The sequence below is a fragment of the Neocloeon triangulifer genome, unplaced genomic scaffold (genome assembly GCF_031216515.1).
Source record: "Neocloeon triangulifer isolate White Clay Creek 2 clone unplaced genomic scaffold, ASM3121651v1 ptg000001l, whole genome shotgun sequence".
NCBI classification, from domain to species: Eukaryota; Metazoa; Arthropoda; class Insecta; order Ephemeroptera; family Baetidae; genus Neocloeon; species Neocloeon triangulifer.
The window spans coordinates 3,512,324-3,535,187 of record NW_026775544.1 but is presented as its reverse complement, the minus strand read 5'-3'; the positions used below and the strand labels follow the sequence as shown (position 1 = coordinate 3,535,187).

The window sequence follows — 22,864 nt, the reverse complement described above, 5'->3', positions numbered from 1 at the left end:
GCGTGCGTTTCATTGTTTCTGGCACACTCCTCAGCCAAACAATAGGGTTTATTCGAATACTCTCTCTTCGCTGATTCATTCACACACTAGTCGCGCGTTGGGTCGCAACTAATTTGAATTAGAATAGGAGCTTGGAAAGATTCGATTGATTTTGTAAAAAGCGAGGCAATATTTGTTTAGGAAGAATTTTACTAATCTCTCGAACATTGATTCCTTTCACGCATCGATTAACACGCAATTTATTTTACCACGGAGCGATAATAAGTCTGACGAGAGAGACATTACAAGGTTTTTGCACTGTAATGTTCGCTATGATGGGTATAGATTGCGTAATTTGCAGTCAATGAAGTGCCTTTGTCTGCAACTCGTATTTAGCAAGATGTTTTAAGAACGTGAACTAATTACAGAATTAATAAGCAGGAAAAGTGTACAAATTACAAATTTAAAGAGTTCAGAGAGAGCCAGTGTTGTTAACTTGCTTTTATTTTAAGCTTTTTATTTGTTCCTGATTAATAATTTCTATGCAGCATAGCATTCTTTACTAAAACTTACATTTGGATCAATATCTTGTATACTCTTGTGTCCAAATTGAACCTTAATAAATGTATCAAATTTTAATTTAGATTGACCTAATTTATATTTCATATTCTTGAAATTAATACTTGAAATCCAACTCAATACTTTGCTACTTATTTTATAATATTTTCTTTCCTAAATCATCTATATAAAAACCCTAAGTGCTATAAAAACAGCCGTTTGATTATTTTTGCATCTACATGGAAATTTCCAATTAAAGATACAATAAACTTGTAATGCTGACAATAATTAACCATATTCCGTAGTAAAATAACTTATTTTTAACCTGAAATTTGTTGGAACGGCCAGATTATTGACTAATAGTGAGAGCCATTGCATAGCCTCACGTGCAGCTAATTTTCGCCTACCAGTAATTTCAATCGGGATATTTCCAATCTCTTTAGTCACTATAATTTCTTGTTCAAAATGAGGAAGAAACACATTTATGTATACAATATTCTTATTGAAGCCTTCACCTATACTTACATGAAGCGGCCAAATGCCAATATCGAAACATTCCAAATTTGTACAATTAAAGGTCACATTAAAATAAAAGAGTGAGGAAGGAAACAAGTTGCGTGACTTGCAAGGCGCATGCGATTATTTATGAGAGGTCTGAAATAAATGAAAAAGCTGTTAATCAAGCAATATAATTAGATTGAAAAAATTACGAGGTTGTAAACTGAAACTATAATTGATGCTGAAAGGTAAAAAAAATCGAAAGTTCTTAAGTTCATCTACGGGATCGCAAAAGATTTTAAGTGTTCTATTATATGAGATTTATAAATTTTAATTTTTAACTTAATATATACGTGTTAAGAAGATTATGAATATAATTAATACTTGAATTTTAATAGCTGAAATTTATTATGAGATTTAATTTTGCTATTGGCTGGTCTATTTCACACTTATTAACAAGAGGAGATTGTGTAAATTTTCAATTATTTTAATTGAGCAGATTTTTAAAAATTCGATCACAAAATTTCTAAACAAAGCAACGCTAATAGTTAATATCAAACATTCAGTACTCCCGGGTAATTAAATTGATATTATTTTGTGTTTTCATTTTTCTAGGAAAATTTTTTATTTAAATAAAAAATTATCTATGATTGTAACGGATTTTTCTTCCATTCAGTATGTCACTGTTCATAATTGGCTTTCCTTCTATTATTGATGCAATGCAAATTAGACAGCGTGTTTGACAAGGACTCATTGATATTCGAGCGGAGAGGCGCAAGAAACAACAGATCATACCGTGCCAATAGAAAACACACACGCACAAATACAAAGAGAGGCTAATTACACTCCGACTTAACTTGCCAGTCGCGGAGGATTTTTCATATTTTAATACCACATTGTCTGACTGAAAGTGCGCTTCTTCCCGGTGCATTGACAGCCCGATTTATGAAATAATTGATGAAAGTGAAATAAATTCTGCCTTCACTTTCCTCTCCGCGTGTCATTGGAAGAGATTTAAGATCTTCGAGTCGATAAATAATTAAAACCTCAAGCTGCGCAAATATCTTGAATGTCTCCATCGCCTTACGTAACGCGATGAAAATTATTGTCCTCCCCATAATAAACTAGTCCAAGACATAAACTACACGGCAGTTAATGAAGCGACACAAACTTTTAATGCGAGGAATTTTATTGATATTTTCTTGAATAATTTTTGCCTCGACCTTATATTGTTCAACAGGCGTCATAATTATCACAGGCGATGGAATGAGGTGATTGGAAAATTTGTTCCAACCGCAGCACGCTTAAGAGCATCAATTAGCAACAACTATTTATAGTTGCTTCTATCCAGGCCGCAAAGAATATGAGGAATATGAGGTGCGTGAACATTTTACTATAACTGGTAGCCAGAATCAGATATTTTACCAACCTGACTGGCAGCTGTTTAGAAAGTGGAAAATAATTTAAAGCTTCTGCTTTCAATTTAAAATATAAATAGTAAATAATTCATGTCTGTAAAAATATTGATCGATTCGATCAGTTTCTCCTTCTTATAAAAAATATTTTGTAAAATGTAAGCAAATATATAAATCATATCTTAATATCCACCTGAATTTTGTCAATGTTTTAATGGAAGAGAAAATGTACAAATCAGGTTTTTGAGAAAATTATATAAGTACCAATGACTTTAAAGCTAAATCATAGCTTAGTTGCCCTTTCTTGGTAATTAATTGCACAGACTGTAGCCAGTGGGAAAGTTTTTTTCCTATTATATAGTCTTTTGTTACTTCCACGCATATCAAAATTATTTAGACGAGTCTATATCTTAAAATTAATGTTGCTTTTTTGGGAAGGGTGAATTATTTTAATAATTTAAGAAATTTATAGGGTTTTTTTAAATTTACAAGAAGGTTTTAGTTCAACATAAAAAAAATATTAATACCTTCCAGTCTGAAAACTTTTCCGTATAATAAAACGCTTTCAGTTCATAAATTAAAATGAGGCTAGTAAAGAAATTCAATAAATTTTCAAATAATAAACTCCACAAAAATTAATCAAAATTAAAGATGGATAAATAACATGTGAAGATAATTTTGGTTGTACTGAGACGTTACAATGCATGTCATCCTTAAACACAATGAGAGCGCGGTCCAGAGTTGAGAGATGGATGAGAGTGAGCGTGTGTGTGCAAAAATCTACCCGCTCGAAGCTTCTATGGTGCTCGGATCTCGCTGTGGGCGTCCGTACGTCCGCCGTCTTGCACTCCTCAGCATCGGAGGAGGGGACCGGCCCAAGAGGTGAGGGAATCGAGGGTTATAAAAGGGGCCAAAACTCTGGTCACCGACCACTTTGATGCCTATTCATCTGTCACCTGGCTGGCGAATTTTTCTATTCTCAGTGCGTCCGTTGGAAACCTAACGACCCGCACCAGGACCCGCCAAAGCCAAAATGCGGCTTTCTGGGCCGATTCTAGTTGTGAGTACCGCAATATTTATTTTCAAAAGAACTTAAATCTCTTAATCATAAAAATGAATATTTTGCATGAAAGAAAATAAAATAAAATTTTGAGTATTTCAGCGATTTTGGAAATCAATAAATTAATATAATTTCATTTAAGATATAAATGAATTTCTTAAACTAAAAAGATTCTAGGAAAATGTTCTTTGCACTGCAATTCCATTACGCATTATGTAATTTATAACAATACCTTTTTTTGTGCAAAATTTCTTTCATGAAAATAAACTAGATCTATTAAAAAATACATTAATACTTACATATTCTTCAAAAATTAAGTGAGATTTGGGTAAAAATGTAAAAATAATCTAACGCCTCTATTTTCACATCAAATTAGAAAAAAACGTAATTATCTTACATCTTGATTTGTTTTACTACAACTGAAAAGATTTAAATTTCAACACAACTTACTAAATTTTGTGTTGCTAACGCTAACTTGCTACTTTTCTAGTATTTATTCCTTAAAGGCTGCTAACAAGTTCATTAGCCTTGCTGCTAAGTCGCGAATAAAATTCGCAAACAAAATTAACAATTCTAAACACACGCCAAAAATAAACGCAAAGCTATTTTTATTACTTTTTCTGAACGTATTCTTCGACACTGAAAATTCGTGTGACCACAGATAGAAATTAATAGTCACTTTGTAAAGCGAACCGAAGAACAAATGTCGCTGTCAAGATTTAGCGTCTTATTTTTTGTCAGTCTTCCTTATGCAACTGCACGGACGTCAGCTCAAAATCAATGACAGGTGCATCTCTTTTGGAATTTAACGCTCGTCTCTGATTTCGAGTTTGTATCAATCGACCTTTTACAAGTTACTTAATCACGAAATGATGTTTGTTTGAAAAGGGCCACCGTTTTATTCCGCTCCTTTGAAGACGACTTTACGAGCCGATTTTATAATTGCACTTGACGTTTGAGTATATAAAATAAAACGCCAGAGTGCTGGTTTTATGAAGTGCGAGACACTCAAAGTGACTTTATCATTTCAAATGTAACGAGTTTTATTCCTTCAGATTAAACGGTTGAGAATTATTAATATTTGCGGTTTGTAAAAAAGGCCATAAATCAAATTTGGCCACCAAGGCTGTTGCTTTTTTACAATAATCAGGTGTATAAGAGTGTAAATTTAAAATATATTATTTATTTCAGTTTTTATGAAAAAGTTAAAAGATTTTTTTAACAATAAAATTACAATTATAATGGAATTAAATAAAAATCATAAAATAAATATCATAAATTGCTAAAAAAAAATTGAGTCTAATTCCAACCTATTCCTCTCGCCATTTTTACAATTCTTCCGTCAAAATTTTTTTCAATTAAATTGGAATTCAAATAGAAACCCTTTTGAAACGGCTATATATTTCAAAAATTCTATTTTTGTGAATTTTTAAGTTTTTAAATAATTTTTTCTATTGCTATAGCTTTAAACTGATTTTAAATTTTAATTGCTTCCAAAAATATGACTAAAATAAATTGATTTTGGACACCTACCATTTGGTGTGCATAGCCTTGATGTGTTTCTTTCTTTCTTCTACGAGACAAACTCCTGAAATTAATCCCAATCAGTGTCTCATTATTTCATTCCAACGTTTCAAATTAAGGATGAATGTTTATTCAAGTATCTCATTGTCAATCAAATAATGTCATGCAATAATTTTCGCAACAAGAGAATAAACAACTGCCGTCTGTGAAATGCAAAATCGCGCCCTTCGCTTACGTCAAGCGTTGTTTGAATTTGCAGCTCAGCCAGTTTAAGTTGCACGCGGGGCGCGCCGATATTATGCAGACACGCGTTGCGCAACTTTGAAATGAGGGTTAATTGCAGGAGATGGAAAGAGAGACGCCGAATCGCGCCGGCGTCACCGCAACTCTCACCTGGAGGCGTGCGGCTTTATCTTAAAATACAATGAGGACCATTGAGGTGCCGCCGAAAATATGCCATATTGGTCCGTCCTTCTATTCTCTGTTGGACCGCGGCAATAATTAACGCCGGCGAAAGCTTTCTTTCCATTATTACGCATTCAGGAATGCGAATAACCGTAGCGAATTTGATATCAAGAAGAAAGCAGCGCGAAACTGCACTTTGGCTTGTGATGGACCGCTTCATTTTTCTATTTAAATGCAAATTTCTGGCTACATATTGTACAGATATTTTTCGTAATTCTGTAAATTATGGCGGAATTAACCTCCTTAACACGTCATAAAAGTCTATGTTGGGGTTTTAAGAGAAATAAGTTTGAATCTCTATTGTTGAAAACGAAAGGGTTCTGTCTGGAGATTAGCGGAGAGAGTATAAAAAAGGAAATTTTTATTAATAAAAATCTAGTAAAAAGGTTTATAACTACCAATCGCTACCAATTAGATAAAATATCAGAACAGTTAAATAATCACATAACCTACAAAATTTAAAATCATGTGCAAATTATTATTGAAGAAAAAAAACATTTTTTAACTCCAAAATAAATTGATTAGCTTCACTGTCTAATATAAATTTGAATTTACTTGGCACCTTTCCAAAAAATCTCTATTGTATTTACACACGTTTTGAACATTTGTATTTTTTTCAAATGGTCCCAGCTGACTGTAATAAAACTAAAAGAGTGCCAAATGAAATAAATTTCTCCTTCTCCCATTCAAATGTCACTCACTCTTTCGAGCAGGAAGACGTGCACAAATCATAATTGAGATTCCAGCCCTGTCTCTCCGCAATCTCAATTGGCAAACGCGAAAAAAGAGGCGTCGTCGCAAACGACCATAATTCTGCACTCGCGAATTTTTCCTTGGGTTTTTATTTTGGTTGGGCCGTGCGACATTCCATCCATAATAAGGAGCAAAGGGCTGCAGGTGGGCGACGGATTTGTTTGTTTGCCAATCTCAGCTCTGAAGGGCAATTTTTCAGAGAGTCAAATCGTTTTAATTGAAACGAAAAGAGGCCGCCCATCAACTGACCGGAGCGCAATTCGGCCCCGCGGGACGCTTTTTGGCCGCGGCTGTTTATGACGGTTGCAATAAATAATGCCCACGACGTGCCAACCGAGCGACTACCACAGGGACACACGTGAAAATCGCCAACTTGCCGTTCCTGGTCAATGAACTCGAGCTACAAATAATAAAATTTAATGTTAAGCGAGTATTTATTTGCACATTGAACATTTTCAAGAGGTCTAAACGCTGATAACCGGTACTTAAAACATGAATACCTGAAATTTGCATATGTATAGGCACGCAATGAGGCTTTATTGATTCAAAATAAGAATATAATCACGCCAATTTTTTGTTTTTTCAATTTATATTAAAATAAATAAATAAATTTTAAAGGTTCGAATAGATTTAAACGAAATTTAGAAAATTTCTTTTTTGTATTTCATAATAATTGTATACTCTCTTTTCACATTGACACATTTCATAATTCACGATATTTTGTTTTAATTCCTTAATTATTATTCAACAACAAAAAAATTTTCAACTAATTTTTAAGTAGTGTTCTGATAAAAAAAAAAAAAAAAAAAATTGGATTTAGATTGCTTGAATAAACAGTGAGCCGCTTTGCTTTAATCCAATGCTGCTTGAAATTGGCAAAAATTTTAGTTGTTAAATTAACTGAAAGTGTATTGAGGTTTTAACATTCATTTACAAATTCTTACATATTTTGTAACCAAAAAAGAGCGAATTAAAAAAAATTTTAAAAATTTGTTCATTCATCGTTTTCTTTGGAGTGGACGCATTAAATTTTATTTTAATCACGTCTCTTAATTAACTAAAAGCTTTTAAGGCCACGTTCCAATGTACTGCAGCTGCATTTCACGCTTATCTTTCTCGTTTTGACAAACTTCTTATGTCTTCTGTCGCTGCAGACGGTCTTGAAAGTCAAAGCAGTGCATCTGAAAGTGGATTTTAAGTGCATTTAAATTGGCTTAGTTTTTAACCTTTCACAGTACGTCAAAATAAGAAAAATTTCCTTAATAAATCTCAAACAAAATTAAACGAATAAGCGATGAACTTTAAACTCGTGTAATAAATGAAGTCATAAAAGCATTTGGAAAGGTAGCGCACCTGTCTAACAACTATTTCATCTCCTCCAGTCTAATTAGCCTCCGAAACGTGATCGAACTGGGATTGGGGCCGTAAATTGCCAATGCAAATGGCATTAATCGTGAATCATACGAGGCCAAGAGAAAAACCCACTGTTCATTAAATTTGATATTTTTTCGCCATAAACCGGCGGAGACTTCAACTCGCGCAAACAAGATTTGCCAATAATTTTGGAACTTGGGGAGCAGGGTGCCATCACCTGCGCAGTATTTTACAATTTTAACTGCCCGGAATTTAAGGTAGGCCGAGTTTTAGAAAGTCGGCTACGATTTCGCACTTGTGAGCTAAAACGTAAGGTGTTTTATAATTTAATCTCTGGCAGAAGTGCCTTCACTTTCGTTAAATTAAATTCCTCGCGCATCGAAAGTGAAGAGAGCGATGCATGCAAATAACCTAGTTACCCGCTTGGCACTGACCCCGCGAGCATGACTGTATACAAATGCACCGGCTGCTTTTCTATACTGCATCACACACACAGAGAAACCACGTGCCGCGTGTATGTGCACTCCATTAATCAGACCGACCGCAAAGCGGCCGAGAGAGACAAACTCGTCTGGCTGGGTGCAATAAAAAAATGTGTAATAAGAGGAGGTTTTATTTCAACGACAATAAGATCGTAAATTTCTCTCGATAATGATCTGGGGAGGACCGTGTTTGAATTTCGCCTGGGCGTTTTAATTTTAAAAGACCTGTTTTGGCGGCGCAGGGGTTCAAGTGGCCAAAAAAAGACCGGTCATTGCCAAGGCCAATTTTTATTACGCTGCAAGTAAGTACGAGCGCCGAAAGCAGAGCAATAAATAAGTGAACTTGAGTTTTAAATAAATATTCATTATTCATAAAGTGATGGCAGGTAATAATTACGTTGCTCCAAAACTGTAACAATTAAAATAAGTAACCTTAAATGTTTGGGCGAAAACTTTTGGACGGATTTTGAATTTGACAACTCAAAAAGGAGATAAATTTAGCCATTGATTTATTACTATATATTTGAAGACTATACTTATGGTCAAATTGGGGGGTTGGAAAGATTGAAAAAATAAATTTAAAGGCAATTCAAATTGATATGAATCAAATTTTTTTGATTATAACAGCGATTTGATGCCTTTAACAAAAAGCTTGGTTAAACCTTTTTTTAATCATTGCAATTGTTTAAACTGCAATAAATTTATAATATTTAAAACTTTGTCTTTTAAATTTATTGAGCTTCAAAATTATTGTAATTTTACTAAGAAGCTTCTGTTTCTTAAAATAAACCCTGGATTAATTGGTAACGCTATGTTTTTTATTAATCATTAAAAAAAAATATTTTTATTAAAAAATATTCTGCGAATTTGTTTCAGGTGGCGTTCGCCTTCCTGGCTGACATCTCTCTCGCACGAGTGGCCAGGGTATCGAAGATTCATCGAATTGATAAGTCCATCAACCCCAACACTCATAGCCACCACCAAGATCTTTTCAGCCGAAAGGACGTGATAGTGGACATCCAAGACAAAGACAAAAATCAGTACCACGAACAAGATTGTGAAAACAGTAAATGCGGTTGGAATTATTTTTTGAATTATCCCCGTAGCGACTAAGTAGCGAGAGATTAGTGGGACCAACGGTGAAATCTAATTTTTTTTAAATTAATTATTAAACCCTGTAGTTTTATTAATCTTAGAAAAATTTAAAATTAAAAAATAATTTTCAACTTTGAAAATTTTCAGCTCAATATGTTTACGGCTACGACGTGGGTCCAAACGGACAGTTCCACCACGAAGTTCGCGGCCCCGACGGAGTCACCTACGGGTGCTACGGCTACGTTGACCCCAACGGCCAACCCCGAGCCACTCACTACGTTGCCGACGCTTGGGGATTCCGAGTGATCATCCCGGGAAAGCCAGTCGAGGTTTGGCGCCCGAAGCCTGGAACCACTGACGAATACGAAATGGAAACCATTCCTTACGAACAGGCCCACTTCCCCAAGGGCTGCGGCACCGGCCCCGGGGGCACCCTGCCAGGTGAAGGGTCCACCTGATTGGCGCACCCTGAGCTTTGCAATTGGTGCACCTCACTTGTTAAACGTTTTGTCTCAATTAAACTGAATTTTAAACCTTATTCTAAATCTGAAGCATGAGTTGCTCTCAACATGGAGAGTTTAAATCACAAAATTTTAATCTGGAAATCATAAATTTTGATATAAACTGAAACAGTGCGTTGTGCCAATTGGATGGCTCGCATGTTTCCACTAGCTCAGTCCAGTTTTTTTAACAGGGTCACCTGGTTACGACCCGAACGCAGGTCCTCAAGGACCACCTAAACCAGGCTCAGGAGGCAAACCGGGAACTCCCGGAACCGCCGGCACCCCAGGAACTCCAGGTAATTTTTCTTGCATAATATGAATTAAATAAAATTGAAAATAAATTATTTATGTCTAATTAAATAAACTTTAGGCACTCCTGGTCGACCAGGAACACCAGGCACACCAGGGACTCCAGGTAAAATTTCAAACGTGCATTTTAAATAAAATTTATAATGCATTTTAGGTTCAAGAAATGTTTATTGGGTTCGAATTTAGGGCAACTATGCCCCATACATGAACTCATCCAAATAATGACAAAAAACGAAAATTTAAATTTCAGGCAAACCCGGCACTGCAGGTAGTGGTGGCTCAGGAGGCAGCGGAGGTAATGATCAAAATTACTTTTTTTAGATAAATAGTAAAATCAAATAAAAATTAAGGAAGTGGATCAGGAGGAGCAGGCGGCTCAGGTGGAAGTGGAGGCTATCCCGGCTCACAAGGTATAGCATTCAAAATTATTTCAATCAATTTTTCTTCATAAATTCTTCCTTGATTAGGATCTCCAGGAACCCCCGGTAGGCCAGGTACACCAGGTATTTTTCTACGCAATTTTTTTCTCGAAAAATTACATTTTATTTATAAGGTACACCAGGAACTCCAGGAAAACCCGGAACAGGTGGCTCTGGAGGACAAGGAGGTAAGCTACTGATTTTTTTTTAAAACCAAATTAATGTTAATTGTTATTTTTTAATTAACTCTAAAAAATATTTAATTTAAATCAGGTTCTGCTGGTGGTGCAGGAAGTGGAGGTGGAAGCGGATCAGGTGGAAGTGGTGGCTACCCAGGATCGCAAGGTAGTGCCAAATTTTGTGAAATAAAAAATCCACTGCCAATTTTTTTCCTTCAATTTGTAGGCTCACCAGGAACTCCTGGCAGACCCGGCACACCTGGTATTTTAATTGATGCTTTCACTGATAATCGTTTATTAATATTTTTCTTCATCCTGAAAAGGAACACCTGGAACTCCAGGAACACCGGGAACAGGCGGCTCTGGAGGTTCTGGTGGACATGGAGGTAAGTTTTTTTGCTCTTCAAACCATCAATCTAACAAATTATATCTATTTATATATTATAATTATGCTAGTTAAATATTTGCAAAATAATAATCTATATTTTTACACATTAGGAACTGCAGGAGGTGGAGGAGGGAGCGGATCAGGTGGATCTGGTGGAAGTGGAGGTTATCCAGGATCACAAGGTATTGTATTTTTACATATAAATTCTAATTTATAATCCAATTGTAATCAATTGACTTAAATAGGCTCGCCAGGATCTCCAGGAACTCCAGGTACACCCGGCAGACCCGGAACTCCAGGTAATTTAAAAATCAAATGATAAAATTGTATTTAAACCAGCTTTTCCCTCTCTCAATAACTATAAATGTAAAATGTCTTCAAACTTAATTTACTTCAATGGAAAAGGCAACCTCAGAAAAATTTCACATAACACTTGACGTTTTCTTGGGATTTTGAAATTTTTCTGGTGATGAAAGAGGCAAATTAGATTAAAATTTCTCTATTTTCAATCAAAGGAACCCCTGGAACACCAGGAACAGGCGGCTCAGGAGGTCACGGTGGACAAGGAGGTGAGCAGAAAAGCTTATTTTTTTTTGTATTTTATTAACAAATATTAATTTGTACTCGCTAATATTAATAATTTTTTTTGTTTATCTAGGCGGATCTGGTGGTGCAGGAAGCGGTGGCTCAGGCGGTAGCGGCGGCTACCCAGGATCACAAGGTCAAAATTATTCCATTCCAATTCAAAAATAGCCATTTTAAAAATTTGGTATCAGGGCATAGTAACTGCTGATGTATCCTTTTGAGTGGCAGTAAATAAGCAGCTTTGTTATTTTTCTTTTATAAAAATATATTATTCCTCTTTTAAATTGGCGCAATTAAACGTTGTTATTTAATCAAATTTAAATGCTGCAGGTTCGCCAGGCACACCTGGTAGGCCAGGAACTCCAGGTATTTCATTTTAAATAAATTATATAATATTCATGTAATGAAAAATAAAATTTATTTTCCTGTAAGGCACTCCTGGAACTCCAGGGACACCAGGAACAGGTGGCTCAGGAGGTAATGGAGGACAAGGAGGTATGACTACTTTTTTTCAATCAATTCCAAACATTTACGCACTATTATCTTTTGAAGTAAATTCTTTCACTTGTTCAGTTCTATCAGTTAATATTAAATTTGCTTAATATCGTGTTATTGGACAGAGTGGCATCATGAGAATATTGACAAAATGAAAATGGTCGATATTATTTGTAAATATTTTATTTTCCAGTTGCTTGATAAAAATTTAATTTAGGATCTGCTGGTGGCGCCGGAGGTTCTGGTGGAGCTGGATCAGGTGGTTCGGGAGGAAGTGGAGGCTATCCCGGTTCACAAGGTAAATTTTTAGGCCGTCCGTAATTTTCTATTAAATTTAATTTCAATTTTGAATAGGTTCCCCTGGCACACCAGGAAGACCTGGAACACCAGGTAATTTTTTACTGATTTGAATTCTTAAATGAGAATTAAATCATTTTTATAAGCATTACTAATCTTCTTCAATTTTAAAAACACATACAAATTATATTGAAAACAATCTTTTTAATTAGTTTTTTATAAGTTTTTATATTTTAAGTGGAATATTTTGAATAATTTCGAGTGATAATAAAAAATTTAAAGGCACCCCCGGAACTCCAGGAACACCAGGAACAGGCGGCTCGGGAGGTCATGGTGGACAAGGAGGCGGTTCTGGTGGTGCTGGAAGCGGTGGGTCAGGAGGCAGCGGCGGTTACCCAGGATCGCAGGGTAACTATTTGATCAGATAAATTCTCATTAACAAAAAACCTCTTGATTAATTTTAAAATTGGCCTTGTAGCACAGAATAACAACTTATTTTCAATGCTACAGGTTCACCCGGCACACCCGGTAGACCTGGAACTCCTGGTACTTACATGAAATTTTTATTTTATGATAAAAAACTAATTTTTTTAATTTTAAGGCACTCCTGGCACTCCAGGGACACCAGGTACTGGCGGCTCAGGCGGTCATGGTGGTCAAGGAGGTGATTTTTTAACACATTTTTTTTTAAATATTCCCCTTGTAATTCAAATTATTATTAACTATGTATTATTTTACTATCATAATTATAAATGGAGCTTTGGTTGCTAATTATAAAAATATATATAATTATTCTCTCAGAAAGAGGCAGTATAAAAAATTATTATGATGCAAATGCACATTATAATAGGGCTTGCGTTACGAGTGCAAAATGAAGCTGCCAAAAACATATCTTACTTAGTATTATGACTATGGACGCTCTAGAGGTTGACTTGATCACTAGAGTTTTATAAATTCTTAGAGTTTTTTTAAGTCCATTTAAAAAATCAAATCATTTACTTACTTTAAGAACGTCAGTTAAGGTTGTAAAGTGGAGTAAAGTATGTATTTAAATGTAGATCTTGCTAGCAATAAGTTTCATTTATAATTTTTTTTTTCATATTTTTCAGGCTCACCAGGACAACCCGGAACACCAGGTATTACATCAATTTAAATCTCCTCTGAAGTAAAATTAAAACATAAATCAATTTTTTAAGGAACACCTGGAACACCAGGATCAGGCGGACATGGAGGCAAGTATAATATTATTAAGATTTAGCCAAGCTTTAAGCAAGAAATTATAATTAAAGAGAAAAAATAAATACTTTATGTTTAAGCACAAGTGCTAATTTTCAATTTTTGAATTCTAGGTACAGCTGGAAGTGGAGGCTCTGGAGGTGGCGGCGGATACCCTGGTACTCCAGGTAATATGAATTTAAGTTCTAGGTGAAATTTCGGTTTCAATTATATGTGAATATATATTTCATAAAACTTTTTAACAAAATTTTAGGAACCCCTGGAAGACCTGGAACTCCAGGTATTTGAAAATGCAATTCAAATGAATTATTGATATTCATTTAATTTTTTTTTTAAATTTCCTTTTAGGAACCGCAGGCACACCTGGAACTGCTGGAACACCAGGTAATTTTTTTGTTGAAATATGAATAAAATAAAAAAAATTAAACGCGAAATTTAAATGTTTCAGGCAGCCCCGGCACACCTGGAACTGCTGGAACACCAGGTAAATTATTTTTTAAATTAGTTGTGTAAATTATTAAAAATAAACATTTTAAATTATGAAAAAATTAACAAATAATTTACTTGTTTTAGGCACCCCTGGTACACCGGGAACTGCAGGTAGTGGTGGACACGGAGGTGAGTTTCAAATTTCCAATCGATTAACACAATATAAATGAGAGCAGCATGGAGCATGAGCATAAAACTGCGTGACCTGTAAATAAATTGTATGTGCTGATTCACCTTTAAACGAAAACATCATGGCATGAAATTAAAAATCAAGATTGTAAATATTGACCTAACGTGACTGCGTTGCTAATGTGCATGGTTATTGATTTTTTATGTGATTTTTTGTGATTGTCAATAATTGTTTGTTACGTATACTAACACGTGGATGCACCCAGGCAAAAGTTATGACTTTGAGGCGAGCGCGTCCTATCAGGATCACTTGACCAAAGGTCAGTTGCTCATTATGTTGATAAAACTTTTGGCTCGCTCTGACCGAGTTTTATTTTGTCATTCTTTACACGTTTAGGTTCGACTAGCTTTTCTAGCCACGGATCCATCTCGGGAGATAAAGGTACACATTTATTCGCACTCTAGGCGAGGAATCCCTTTGTTTGATGCTAATTTGACTTTCATAAACTAGGTGTGGCCTCCAACGTCCACGGCGAGAGCTCGTTTACGAGTTCGTCAGAAAAACACAAAGGTGCTGCTTGTAAAAATATAAATTTATGACGGGGAAAGTGTGAAATGCAGTAATTTTCTTTCAGAAGGCAGTAGCAACACTAATCTGAATAGCCAGAGCTCATTTTCAAGCTCAAATGATAACGGTTTAAAAATACAAATATTTAAAAATCAATTTATTTTAAAATTTTTTCAAACAAAAGGTGGAAGTAATTTCAACTCTCAGAGTTCATTTTCCGGCAAAGACAAAGGTTTGAATAAAAAACCTTCTATCTTTTGAAAAATATAAAATTTTTGTTTGCACGTAGGAAGCAGTAATTATAACGCTCAAAATTCAATCACCGCCTCCAATAATAAAGGTGATTAAATTGTGTGATAATTTAAAAGCCTTTTGTTGTAACGATGCTGAATTTCAGGAGAGAGCAATTTTAATAGCCAAAGTTCTTTCAATGCAAATAAGGATAAAGATAAAGGTAATTTCTAAATGCGGAATTGAAGACTGTACTCACCAAACTATTGCTTTGCTCAGGAACCAGCAGCTTTGCAGTCCAAAATAACTTTTCTGCAAACAAAGATAAAGACAAGGGTATTAAATTTAGCACAACATGACCATTTGTAACAAAAAAATTTAATTGCAATAGGGACAAGTCATGTATCTGGAAGTAGCTCGTTTGGTGGCCACAAAGAAAAAGACAAGGGTATTAATTTTTACGAAAAAGGTGGGAACTTTTTAAATACTTATTCACAAATTTTTAGAATGCAGCCATTTTCACGCTCAAAATTCATTTCAAGCAAATAAGGATAAAGACAAAGGTACTTTAATTGAAACTTTTTTTAATCTGTTGTATTATACAATTAAATAAATTTTTATAGGCTCTAGCCACATCAGTGGTGGCAGTTCAGTACATGGGCACAAAGATAAAGACAAAGGTACTTGAAAGGCCAATTTAAAAAAATGTTATTGTAGGGACAAATGAATTTTTAGGCTCGAACCACTTCATTGGCAGCGGCTCTGTCAGTGTGCACAAAGATAAAGACAAAGGTAGCGCCACGCATTAGTGAATGATGATTTGCATGTTGCATGTAACGCGTTTGTTTTGAATTTATTTTAGGTTCCACTCATTTCAGTGGCCACGGCTCGGCAAGTGGCCACAAAGAAACGGACAAAGGTATTGAATTGAAAAAAAAAAATGCATGTTCAAAGTAAAATGTGCCTGAAATTTAGGATCGAGCCATTTTGCAACCCATGGCTCGGTAACTGGTGACAAGGATAAAGGTATTTTTTGTGTACATTATTTTGTTGCATTTTTACAATATAGTAATATATAATGTTTGTGTGGTGTGCTAACTGTAACATGTGCATTGTAGGATCCACCCAGAATTCTGGACAAGGATCATGTACTGGAGGTACTTGTTTTCATTAACTGCCTGTGGAAATTAATTAACACCCAAAATAATCATTCTAAATAAATTAAATAAATATAAATAAAACATCACCATTATAAAAAAAAAATAAACTAAATTTTTTGTCATTTAAAAATCGGAATAATTCATAGGCACTGGAGGCCAAGGTGGAGCTTCTAAACCTGGCACCAAACCTGGTACATAGCTATTCTCGCACCTCAGTTTGTTTAATTTGTATTAAGTACAATTTTTAATTTTTCCACACAGGCTCTGGAGGTGCTGGCGGAGCAGGATCGGGTGGACAAGGTAAAGTTATTTTTTTTTACAATTTTGATTTTTAAGCAAATTACCAGGAAAAAAAATATCGAGGAAATTTATTTGCTTCATGGAACACCACAAAAACTTAAAAAATTATTATTTTAATACTAGATCTCAAAAAGAGAAATTTTAACTAGAATTTTTTTATGGTAGTAATGAAAATTGTTAGATTCCATAAGATTATATATAAATTTTAAAAAATAAACCATTTATTCCATTTGCTTAATAATTTGGCAACTAAATTATCTTTTATTGCGATTCCAGGTGGAACTGGTGGTCAAGGTGGACAGCGTCCTCAAGGAGGATATCCTGGCCAACCAGGTATAATTTCTGATCACTCTTTTTGAGCCTTATTAATATTATAACATGTTTATTTTAAATTCCAGGTAGCGGCGGGCAAGGCGGGCAAGGCGGAACTGCCGGTCAGGGCGGATACCCTGGCTCACCAGGTACTGAATTTGCACAGTATATTTAAGTTTGTATATTAATTTTTAATCTTAGGAACACCTGGGACTCCCGGCACCCCCGGAACTGGCGGACAGAGTGGAACTGCCGGACAAGGCGGATATCCTGGTTCACCAGGTACTGAATTTCCCATTTTCGTTTGATCACATTTTATTCATGAACTTAAAAATTTTAGGCACACCTGGTACTCCTGGAACTCCCGGTACCCCTGGAACCGGCGGTCAGGGCGGACAAGGCGGAACTGCCGGTCAGGGTGGTTACCCTGGTAATAAAAAAAATCATGACAAATAAAAATATTAATATCTTTTAACTAGGATCTCCTGGCACACCTGGCACAGGTGGACAAGGAGGACATGGTGGGCAAGGTGGATCACCAGGTATTTGCAAAAAAGTTTTTAACCCCATAAAATTTACATAATTTTAATTTAAGGTTCCCCTGGTGGATCTGGAACTGGTGGTCAAGGAGGACAAAATGGACAAGGAGGGTATCCTGGCTCACCAGGTGACAATCCTTTGGTTTAAATATTTTACTGGCACAATATTTTTGGAATAAATTCTAACTTATGAGATTTGCAAAGGTTTTCTGGTTTGGTCTAAAACCGTCAACTAATTATTTTTAGAAAAATATGCACATTGTATTTCTCAAACTAATAATTTGATTTCTTGCTAAGGCACGCCCGGAACCCCCGGAACTCCTGGAACACCAGGTGAATATTACTGTTTTTATAAAATTAATAAAAAAAAAACTGCGTTCTTAGTTCTTTGCTATTAAAAAAATTTGATCTAGGTGCTGTTTATTTCATTTATTTATTGCACTTTCAGGCACACCCGGACAACCTGGTTCAGGGGGACAAGGAGGAAATGGTGGACAAGGAGGTAGATAAAAAAATTATATATTGACATTTTCAAGTTTTTCATAAAATATAATTTTTTATATTTTATTAAAAATAAAATTTTTTAAGGGTCTGGCCAAGACATTAGACAGCTAGTATTGTAGGCCTGTGCTCCTTTAAGGGGGTGCAAAAGGCAACATCCAATTTTGTCTCTTTTTTTTTGTATGATTGAGTTAATTTTTACTTAAATTATTTGTTACATGAATTTTTATGATTCAAATTTATGAAATCACAACTTTTTTCTGCAAGTAATGAATCAATTAATTTTGCAGGCTATCCTGGCCAACCTACAGGACCTCAAGGTAATTAATTTTTATTTAATTGAAAATCTTAACCCATTTCCTAGTATTAATTAAACTATAAAGGTTTGCGGGGAGTATGCAACTGGCTCGACTCTCGTGTAGTCCAAGTTGCATAACCTATTAAAGTGGGACTATAATTTCCCGCAGAGCCAGTAATGTAAATTATGGTAACTAATATAATTTAATTTTGCAGGTGGATATCCTGGACAGCCTGGCACACCAGGTAGATAATAAACTTCACTAAAAGTGGTTGTTTATCATAATAATGAATTCTTGACCATAAGGCACGCCTGGAACACCGGGTACAGGAGGACAAGGCGGTCAAGGTGGATACCCACAGGGAGGACAACCAGGTGGACCAGGTATGTAGTTAACAGTTTAAGTTACTCATTATCATATTGATGATGATCAATTACTTAAAAATATTTGTTATCTTGCAGGAACACCAGGAACACCGGGAACACCAGGTATTTTATTAGAAGCGCAATTAAATTTCAAAGATTTTTTACAATATCTAATTTAGGGTCACCAGGTTCTCCAGGATCAGGAGGTCAGGGCGGGGATGGTATTTAATTCTCTTAGTAATAATTTTGTTATTTTTATCAAAGTTTCTGTGATAGGTGGACAAGGTGGATATCCTGGTGAAGGCGTAACAGAATACCCAGCTGGTCCAGGTAAAAATTGGGGGATGTTTCAGTTTAATAAAATAATTCAGAGCAATTTTAAAATACGGAAAAATGCTAAAAATCTTGATCATTTATAAAAAAAAATTTGGAATTTTTTAATTTCAAGCGTAGAATAATGACATCAATTGCGTTAAATTTTGTCAATTATACATATTTCAATTAATACGTAATGTATATAAACAGGATCGCCAGGATCTGGAGGGCAAGGAGGACAAGGTGGCCAAGGAGGTAAACAATAATAATCTTATCATCTTGATGAAGCGTTGTTTTGTAGCGTCAAAATAATAGGTCCACGCTGCTCAATTTAAAGTCGTTTATCACAAAATAAAATAAACATTCTGAAATAGTTTTTAAATAAAAATTCATTTTCAGGATCTCCTGGTGGATACCCTACGGGCCCTCAAGGTAAACATTAGTTTCAAAATTAAAATCAATATCTAATTTAAATTTATAACAGGGGGATATCCCGGCTCACAAGGACAACCAGGAACACCTGGTGAGATTATTTAAATTATTGACACTGAAAATTTATTTCTGATCATTTAAGTATGAAAAAATAAACTTGATTTGTTAAAATAGGTACACCTGGAACACCCGGAACTCCAGGCTCACCTGGCTCAGGCGGTAAGTAATAATTAATTTTCTTTCGGATTCCAACATAAATTAATTAAGCTTCTAAGTCTCTGTTTTGATCCTACAGGAAAATGTGATTAAAGATTAAATATTGAAAATTGAAAAATTCTTACTATGTTTTTTACAGGACAAGGTGGACAAGGAGGATCTGGTAGTAATGGTGGCTACCCTCAAGGACCGCAAACTGGTAATAATAAAGTTTTAAGATTGAAGCAAGATGCTAAATTTTATTAACTAGGTGGCCAACCCTCACAACCAGGGCAAGGAGGGGATGGTGGATACCCAGGTATGCGAGCATAATAAAAATTCAAAAAAATGAAGTGAAAACTATTTGAATGATTATCTTTTTTATTTGAATATTTAAAATTTATTCAATTTTTTCTAGGACAACCAGGTACAGGAGGTCAAGGTGGACAAGGAGGTCAGCCCGGTCAAGGAGGAGACGGTGGCCAGGGAGGGCATGGTGGTCAGGGCTATCCAGGTAATTTAATAAACCAAACTTTTTTCAGAAAATTTTAATTATTTTTTATTTTATAAATTATTTCAAACAACTGAAATTATCTTATAGGTGGACAACCACAGCAACCAGGAAGCGGATACCCGCAAGGTCCTCAGCAACCTGATGTAGAAAACTTGGAGCGACCAGGAGGTGGTCAACCACAACAGCCAGGAGGGGTCTATCCTCAGCAGCCTGGCGGCGGATACCCACAGGAACCAGAAGGTCAGATCCCTAACGAGCCCGGCAGTGGTTATCCTCAGCAGCCAAGTGGCGGACAGCCGCAACAACCTGGAGGTGGATATCCTTCACAGCCGCAACAGCCTGGAGGTGGTTATCCTTCACAGCCGCAACAGCCAGGAGGTGGTTATCCTTCGCAACCACAGCAACCTGGTGGCGGACAACCTCAGCAACCTGGAGGTGGATATCCTTCACAACCTGAACAGCCAGGAGGTGGATATCCTTCACAGCCGCAACAGCCTGGAGGAGGTTATCCTTCACAGCCGCAACAGCCAGGAGGTGGTTATCCTTCGCAACCACAGCAGCCTGGTGGGGGACAACCCCAACAGCCTGGAGGTGGATACCCTTCGCAACCGCAGCAACCTGGTGGCGGACAACCCCAACAACCTGGAGGTGGTTATCCTTCGCAACCACAGCAGCCTGGTGAACCCCAACAACCTGGAGGAGGATACCCTTCGCAACCACAGCAGCCTGGAGGAGGATACCCTTCGCAACCACAGCAACCTGGAGGTGGTTATCCTTCACAGCCGCAACAGCCAGGAGGTGGTTATCCTTCGCAACCACAGCAGCCTGGTGGGGGACAACCCCAACAACCTGGAGGTGGATACCCTTCGCAACCACAGCAGCCTGGAGGAGGATACCCTTCGCAACCACAGCAACCTGGAGGTGGTTATCCTTCACAGCCGCAACAGCCAGGAGGTGGTTATCCTTCGCAACCGCAGCAGCCTGGTGGGGGACAACCCCAACAACCTGGAGGTGGATACCCTTCGCAACCACAGCAGCCCGGAGGTGGTTATCCCTCACAACCACAACAACCTGGAGGTGGCTACCCTCAGCAGCCTCAACAGCCTGGTGGCTATCCTCAACGACCTGGAAGCGGAGGTGGTTATCCTCAGCAACCACCTCAAGTTCATCCGTTCCCTGGTCAAGGCGGAAGCCATCCAAGTGGACCACCTTCGCAGCCAAGTGCACCCCCTCAGGCTGGATACATCCCCGTCATTTTCTACCCGTACTGCCCTGACAAAGAGGGAACCCCTGCTCAAATTTACCCCGTCCTCTACCCAGTCGGAGCGCCCCCTGGCCAAGCTTGCGCGCAGTGTGCTGCTAGTAGGAGGAGAAATGGCTACGGAAGATCCCTGCTCGACGCTTCCAACGAGAGTTTGAAGAAAATCCTCGAGCAAGCTCATCTGGAGACATCATTCCAGCCAGTAGGACGCACAAGAGCTCTGCGAGCCCTTGAAACTGCCATGGTCCAAATCAAAAAGGAAGTTGAAAGTTCAAAAGTGATTAAGTCTTAAACAAAAGGAAATGGAACGGTGGAGGGTAGTTCTTAAACAGCCAGTGAGATTTTAATGGGAACTCAAATTTTGTGGATTTGTGTGCCAAATTGTGTTATACTTAAATTCAACACTGCTGAAAGGGTTAATTTATTTATTTTGCCATAAGCCGTAACTGATGTGAAATTTGGATTGAATTATCTGCAGAATGACAAAAAAAATTATGTTTAAACGAACAATCTGCCAATAAAAAATTTCTAGCATTTACTAACATGCTTTTACCTATCATTTTTTTAAATGTGATACCTAAGCATTTAACAAAATAAAAGTTTTAGAAAATTGGCCTTGTGCAATATCTATAATCTTCCTTGAAGACTTTCTCACCCTTGAAACAGAGAGTGGAAATTGATATACAAAGATGATTAATTAATTTAAACCTGGTGCAAGTGCATTTCCTTTATTTGTAATTATTGGACGAATCTCTTCATGCATGTGCGCACTTATAAACTTGCACAAGGCCCTTTTGAACAAAGTGCCGCAACATGCTAATTAACCCAAAGGCATTGTCCCGCGTTTAAAGCAAGAAAATGATAATAATGCACGCAAGTTCAGTTCGCGGCTAGAAAATCTTTCTCAGGGTTGCGTTCGTGTGTGTGTGTGGGTCGCTCTTTTCGCGGGCGTAGAACCTGCAACAATAGCGAATCCGGTCGGTCACACCAGACTTGGAAGAAAACAAAAAATGCACTCCAGCTGACCATGAATTATCATTATGGTGTGCATGAATCGAATCACCTGCAGAATTCGCATAGAGACCCACTGAAGCGCAAAACCGAACCAAATTCAATAACTTGCACCTTTTTGCCAGGGCCTCAATGCACATTAAAGCGATTATTCCCACCAGCCATTAGCGTACGCAGGCGAGTAAAAGTGAAAGGTTATGCAATGCGTGCGTTGAACTCTCTCACGTGCGCTGGCGGCACATTATTGTTATTCTCTGGAGCTGCAGTTGGAGGTGTATATGCAAACAAATTATGTTCCTGATGCGGCCATTGTCACACTCACTTAGAATTATATCCTCTTGTTCTTTTAATGGACTTGTCACCAAATGCATTTCACGTTAGACAATAATACATTCTGCTAATTTTTCTTGTAAAACCCACAATGGGCTTGTGAGAAAATTTTGACAAATTGAGACCGGGACCAAAGAAACAAAATTGTTTTGAAATCCTAGATGGACTAGGGTGAAATTTAAAAAAAAAAGCTCTTTCAAAATCGTAGCAAGATAGATATTAATTTGGTGGCAAACTTTGAAAGTTATATTTAGAGTTGCAGACATTATGAAATGAATTTTCTAGACGTACAAATTAAG

General features: G+C 36.6%; 2 protein-coding genes across 20 annotated transcripts in view; one reads left to right on the top strand and one right to left on the bottom strand.

The window, feature by feature from the left end:
* The window catches only part of LOC132200598 (zinc finger protein Xfin-like), an 83,886-nt gene that overhangs the window by 52,224 nt on the left and 8,798 nt on the right, over positions 1–22,864 (bottom strand). For both annotated transcript variants that reach the window (XR_009442169.1, XM_059626230.1), the window contains exon 2: positions 15,291–15,343. Coding sequence is in view for 1 of the 2 variants with exons in the window: in XM_059626230.1 (XP_059482213.1) it covers positions 15,291–15,343 (53 nt within the window). In the remaining variant the exon portion in view is untranslated. The remainder of the gene's footprint in view (positions 1–15,290; positions 15,344–22,864) is intronic.
* On the top strand, positions 3,353–21,768 carry LOC132200486 (collagen alpha-1(I) chain-like). Of its 18 annotated transcripts, XM_059626037.1 has the most exons (69): positions 3,353–3,510; positions 8,985–9,183; positions 9,351–9,644; positions 9,898–10,002; positions 10,077–10,121; positions 10,266–10,310; positions 10,366–10,425; positions 10,483–10,518; positions 10,569–10,622; positions 10,708–10,779; positions 10,840–10,875; positions 10,937–10,999; positions 11,112–11,183; positions 11,247–11,300; positions 11,517–11,570; positions 11,660–11,722; positions 11,917–11,952; positions 12,019–12,081; positions 12,299–12,379; positions 12,436–12,471; positions 12,661–12,786; positions 12,889–12,924; positions 12,980–13,042; positions 13,488–13,514; positions 13,575–13,610; positions 13,728–13,781; positions 13,868–13,894; positions 13,963–13,998; positions 14,063–14,098; positions 14,188–14,232; positions 14,499–14,552; positions 14,630–14,674; positions 14,744–14,803; positions 14,868–14,927; positions 14,985–15,032; positions 15,090–15,140; positions 15,198–15,254; positions 15,311–15,367; positions 15,423–15,479; positions 15,538–15,594; positions 15,655–15,711; positions 15,767–15,823; positions 15,894–15,950; positions 16,007–16,057; positions 16,150–16,188; positions 16,338–16,382; positions 16,453–16,491; positions 16,768–16,824; positions 16,890–16,952; positions 17,005–17,085; positions 17,144–17,233; positions 17,283–17,345; positions 17,399–17,470; positions 17,640–17,675; positions 17,791–17,844; positions 18,134–18,163; positions 18,357–18,386; positions 18,448–18,525; positions 18,604–18,630; positions 18,687–18,728; positions 18,772–18,837; positions 19,033–19,077; positions 19,222–19,254; positions 19,307–19,345; positions 19,429–19,473; positions 19,610–19,669; positions 19,721–19,768; positions 19,868–19,963; positions 20,051–21,768. In XM_059626037.1, the coding sequence occupies exons 1-69, from the start codon at positions 3,484–3,486 to the stop codon at positions 21,514–21,516; spliced, it is 5,493 nt and encodes a 1,830-aa protein (XP_059482020.1). In that variant the 5' UTR covers positions 3,353–3,483; the 3' UTR covers positions 21,517–21,768. The 18 variants fall into 18 exon arrangements, with proteins under 18 accessions (XP_059482020.1, XP_059481969.1, XP_059481995.1 ...); XM_059625986.1 differs by having other exon boundaries at positions 8,985–9,174; positions 14,868–15,032; XM_059626012.1 differs by having other exon boundaries at positions 9,925–10,002; positions 14,868–15,032.